This window comes from Psammomys obesus, unplaced genomic scaffold (genome assembly GCF_907164565.1).
Source record: "Psammomys obesus unplaced genomic scaffold, mPsaObe1.curated_primary_1811, whole genome shotgun sequence".
Classification (NCBI taxonomy): domain Eukaryota; kingdom Metazoa; phylum Chordata; class Mammalia; order Rodentia; family Muridae; genus Psammomys; species Psammomys obesus.
In genome coordinates this window covers 1-3,168 of record NW_026596040.1, presented here as the reverse complement: position 1 = coordinate 3,168, position 3,168 = coordinate 1, and the positions used below count along the sequence as shown (strand labels likewise).

Here is a 3,168-nt window from a genome sequence, read left to right as displayed (position 1 = left end):
GACGTGTTTAGCTCAGCGCGCACATATCCTGGTTCAATCCCCAGACAAGGTTTTTTCTCTTTAAAAAAAATTTTTTTTAAAGCAACTGTACTTTCCATTGAATTCCGTTTCTTCACTCTAGCGGAATTTGTGTTCCCCCAGCCTTCACTGGGGATCGCATCCAGGGTCTCTTCTCCATACATGCTAGCCCAGCGCGCTACCACTGAGTTCTAAGTTACACTCCTGCATTCTTAACAGATAAACAGATATCCAACACAAAGCTGCTTCATGACCGAAAAGAAAAATAATTAAAAGTGGAAAGAGTACTGTCGTTGATGAACTAAGCTACCAAATTATAGGGCAATATAAAGTAGAAATTGTTTAAATATCGTGTGACAATATTATGCTAATGTATCTTTTAAGCCAAACAAGGCGACTAGGTTGTTGTTGGTCATGTACATACAAATTTGTTGGCAATTGCTTTATCAATTTCAAACGCCCATGAATCATCTATATCGTCTATGATAGTTTGCCCCACTCTCAGAACAGACTCACCTGAATTAACGCACGGTTATCTTTAGAAAATATCGAATTGCCGGGTAACAAGAGAGGCTCGCTCTTCTCGGAGCTCTCCCGGCTGATGAGCGGGTCTGCATAGTTGGGCTGCGGGAAGATCAAGGGACTCTTTCGGGAGCCCGCGGTGAGCTAGACCTAGAGCGAGTAGCTCTGCAAGAAAGCTAGCACCCCGTCCACGCCCACAAAGTGGGAGGCTGGCGCGTCAGCCAATCCCGGGCCCGCAGCCCGGAGCAGGCGCAGTGAGTGCCAGTGCCGCAGCCTGAGCGCCAGCAGCGCCAGAACAAAGACCAGGAAGACGCCGGAGACCGCAGCTACGACCACCACCAGATAGAGCGAGAGCCCTGAGGTTTCGGAGGCGGAAGGGGACTCTAGGTTGTCCAGGTCCGCCAGGACGTCGGGGATGCTGTCGGCGATGGCCACAGTGAGCGTGACAGTGGCGGGGGGGTGGGGCTGGCCGTGGTCCTGCACGGCCACGACGAGGCTCTGCCTGAGCGCATCCCTGTCCGTCAGGGCCCGAGCCGTGCGCACCTCGCCCGTGTGCAGCCCCACCGAGAAGAGCCCCGGCTCGCTGGCCCTGAGCAGGCGGTAGGACAGCCAGGCGTTCTGCCCGGAGTCCCTGTCCACCGCCACCACCTTGGTCACCAGATAGCCAGGCTCCGCTGAGCGGGGCGCCAGCTCCACCCCGGTAGAGCCGTCGGTAGGGAGGGGGGGGGTACAGGATTTCGGGGGCGTTGTCGTTCCGATCCAGCACGAACAGGCTGAGGGACGCGTTGCTGCTGAGCGACGGGTCCCCGCTGTCCCGCGCCGTCACTCGCAGCTGAAGGTCTCGGAACTGCTCGTAGTCAAAGGAGCGCAGTGCAAACAGGACGCCGGTGTCCGCGTTGATGGAGACGTAGGACAGGGGGACGCCCGGGCGGGTGTCCTCCGCCAGGGAGTAAGTGACCTGGGCGTTCTCGTCGCTGTCGGGGTCGCGGGCGGCGACGGACGCGATGGAGGCCCCTCCGGGGTTGTTCTCCGGGATGGAGCCCAGTAGGAGGCCTGGGGGAAACCGGGCGGTTTGTCGTTCGCGTCGGCTACGGCCAGCGACAGGTGGGTGTGGGTGGACCGCGGCGGACTGCCCCGTCGGTTGCGGTCACCGTTGTGTTGTAGCTCGGCACCTGTTCTCGGTCTAGGACCGCGTCCGTGACTAGGCTGCAAAGGGCAGACCCTCCCGGATGGAGCAGACGACCCGTCCGTTTCCCCCCCCTAGTCTCAGTCCTTGACGTCTAGAAGGGCGATCAGAGTCCCTCGGGGAGCGTTTTCCGGAACGGAGCTGGCGAGGGACGTGATGGCCACGTCGGGGGCGTTGTCGTTCACGTCCAGGACTGTGACCAGGACCTTGGCCCGCGCCGAGTGGCCCGCGTTGTCCGTTGCCTGCACCTCCATCGCGTAGAAACCCGAGTCCTCGTGGTCCAGCTCCGCTGCTGTTGATATTGTCCCCTTGAATATCACTGTCGAGCTTGAACACGGCGGCCGCCTTGTCGTCCACGTACCGGAAGGAATACGCCACGCGGGCGTTGGCTCCCTCGTCGGGGTCGGCGGCGGGGACGCGCAGCAGCCGAGCGCCCGCCGCCACGTTCTCCGGCGCGCTCGCGCGGTACCCGGACCGGGCGAACTCGGGCGCGCTGTCGTTCGCGTCCACCACCGTCACGCGCACGCGCGCCCTGCCGCTGCGGGCCGCCGCCTCCTCGCGGTCCAGCGCGCACTCCAGCACCGGTTCCGGGTACCTGCGGCCGTCGGCCCCGTTCCGCACCTCCAGCGAGAAGCGCGCGTTCGGGCTCAGCCGGTAGCTCTGAAGGGCGTTCTTCCCGACGCCCGGGTCCCAAGCGTGGGGAAGAGGGAACCGCATCCCGGCGGCGGCGCTTTCGCTCGTTTTGATTTCTAATTCGCTTTCGCGGAAGGAGGGAGCGTGGTCGTTAAAGTCTCTCACCTCGACTTCTGCTCCGTATATTTTCCCCATGTCTTCCACCAGAATCTCTAGGTTTAATTGACACTCGGTGGACCCCACGCACAGCTCCTCCCGGTCGATCCTGCCCGCGGTGACCAAGCTGCCGCTTCGAGGGTTCAGAGTGAAGAGTTGAGCCCCACCTCTGGAGACGATGCGGACCCTGTGCTCCGCCAGCTCGTGGGGCTCCAGGCCCAGGTCCTTGGAGATGTTGCCCACGAAGGAGCCTTTCTCCAGCTCCTCGGGAACTGAATAGCGGATCTGGACTCCCGCAGCATCCCGAGGAAGACTCCCAGGAAGACCAGCCCTTTGTAGTCCTGGAGCACGGAGATCATTGTCACTTGAGGATTATTTCCAGTTCTGCCTTTGACCACTTAAACCAGAATCCGCTTTTCAATCCTCGGAGCCCGACAGTTAGGAGGTTGGGCTGCCCCCCCCCCCCCCCCCCCCCCCCCCCCCCCCGCCGTGGGCGGGGCGTCCCCCCCCCCCCCCCCCCCGGCCAGTTTCCTGAGAGAGGTGTTTTGTCTCAGTCTCTCTGCATTGTGCTTTAGGTGCGTGCGGCGCCAGCAGGGCTTCGCCCCGGTTGGTGAACAGCGGCGCCCAGGGGCCGAACCAATTCCTGCACAGCC

The 3,168-nt window shown here is 61.4% G+C and overlaps 1 protein-coding gene across 1 annotated transcript; it reads right to left on the bottom strand.

Annotated features, from left to right (window-relative positions):
• Positions 1-519: 519 nt before the first annotated feature.
• Positions 520-2,874, bottom strand: Pcdhga12 (protocadherin gamma subfamily A, 12). The gene is given in 8 exon segments (XM_055622692.1): positions 520-1,266; positions 1,268-1,578; positions 1,581-1,676; positions 1,679-1,750; positions 1,753-1,801; positions 1,804-2,037; positions 2,039-2,811; positions 2,814-2,874. Coding segments are annotated over 8 exon segments (2,343 nt in total).
• Between the last annotated feature and the right edge of the window lie 294 nt (positions 2,875-3,168).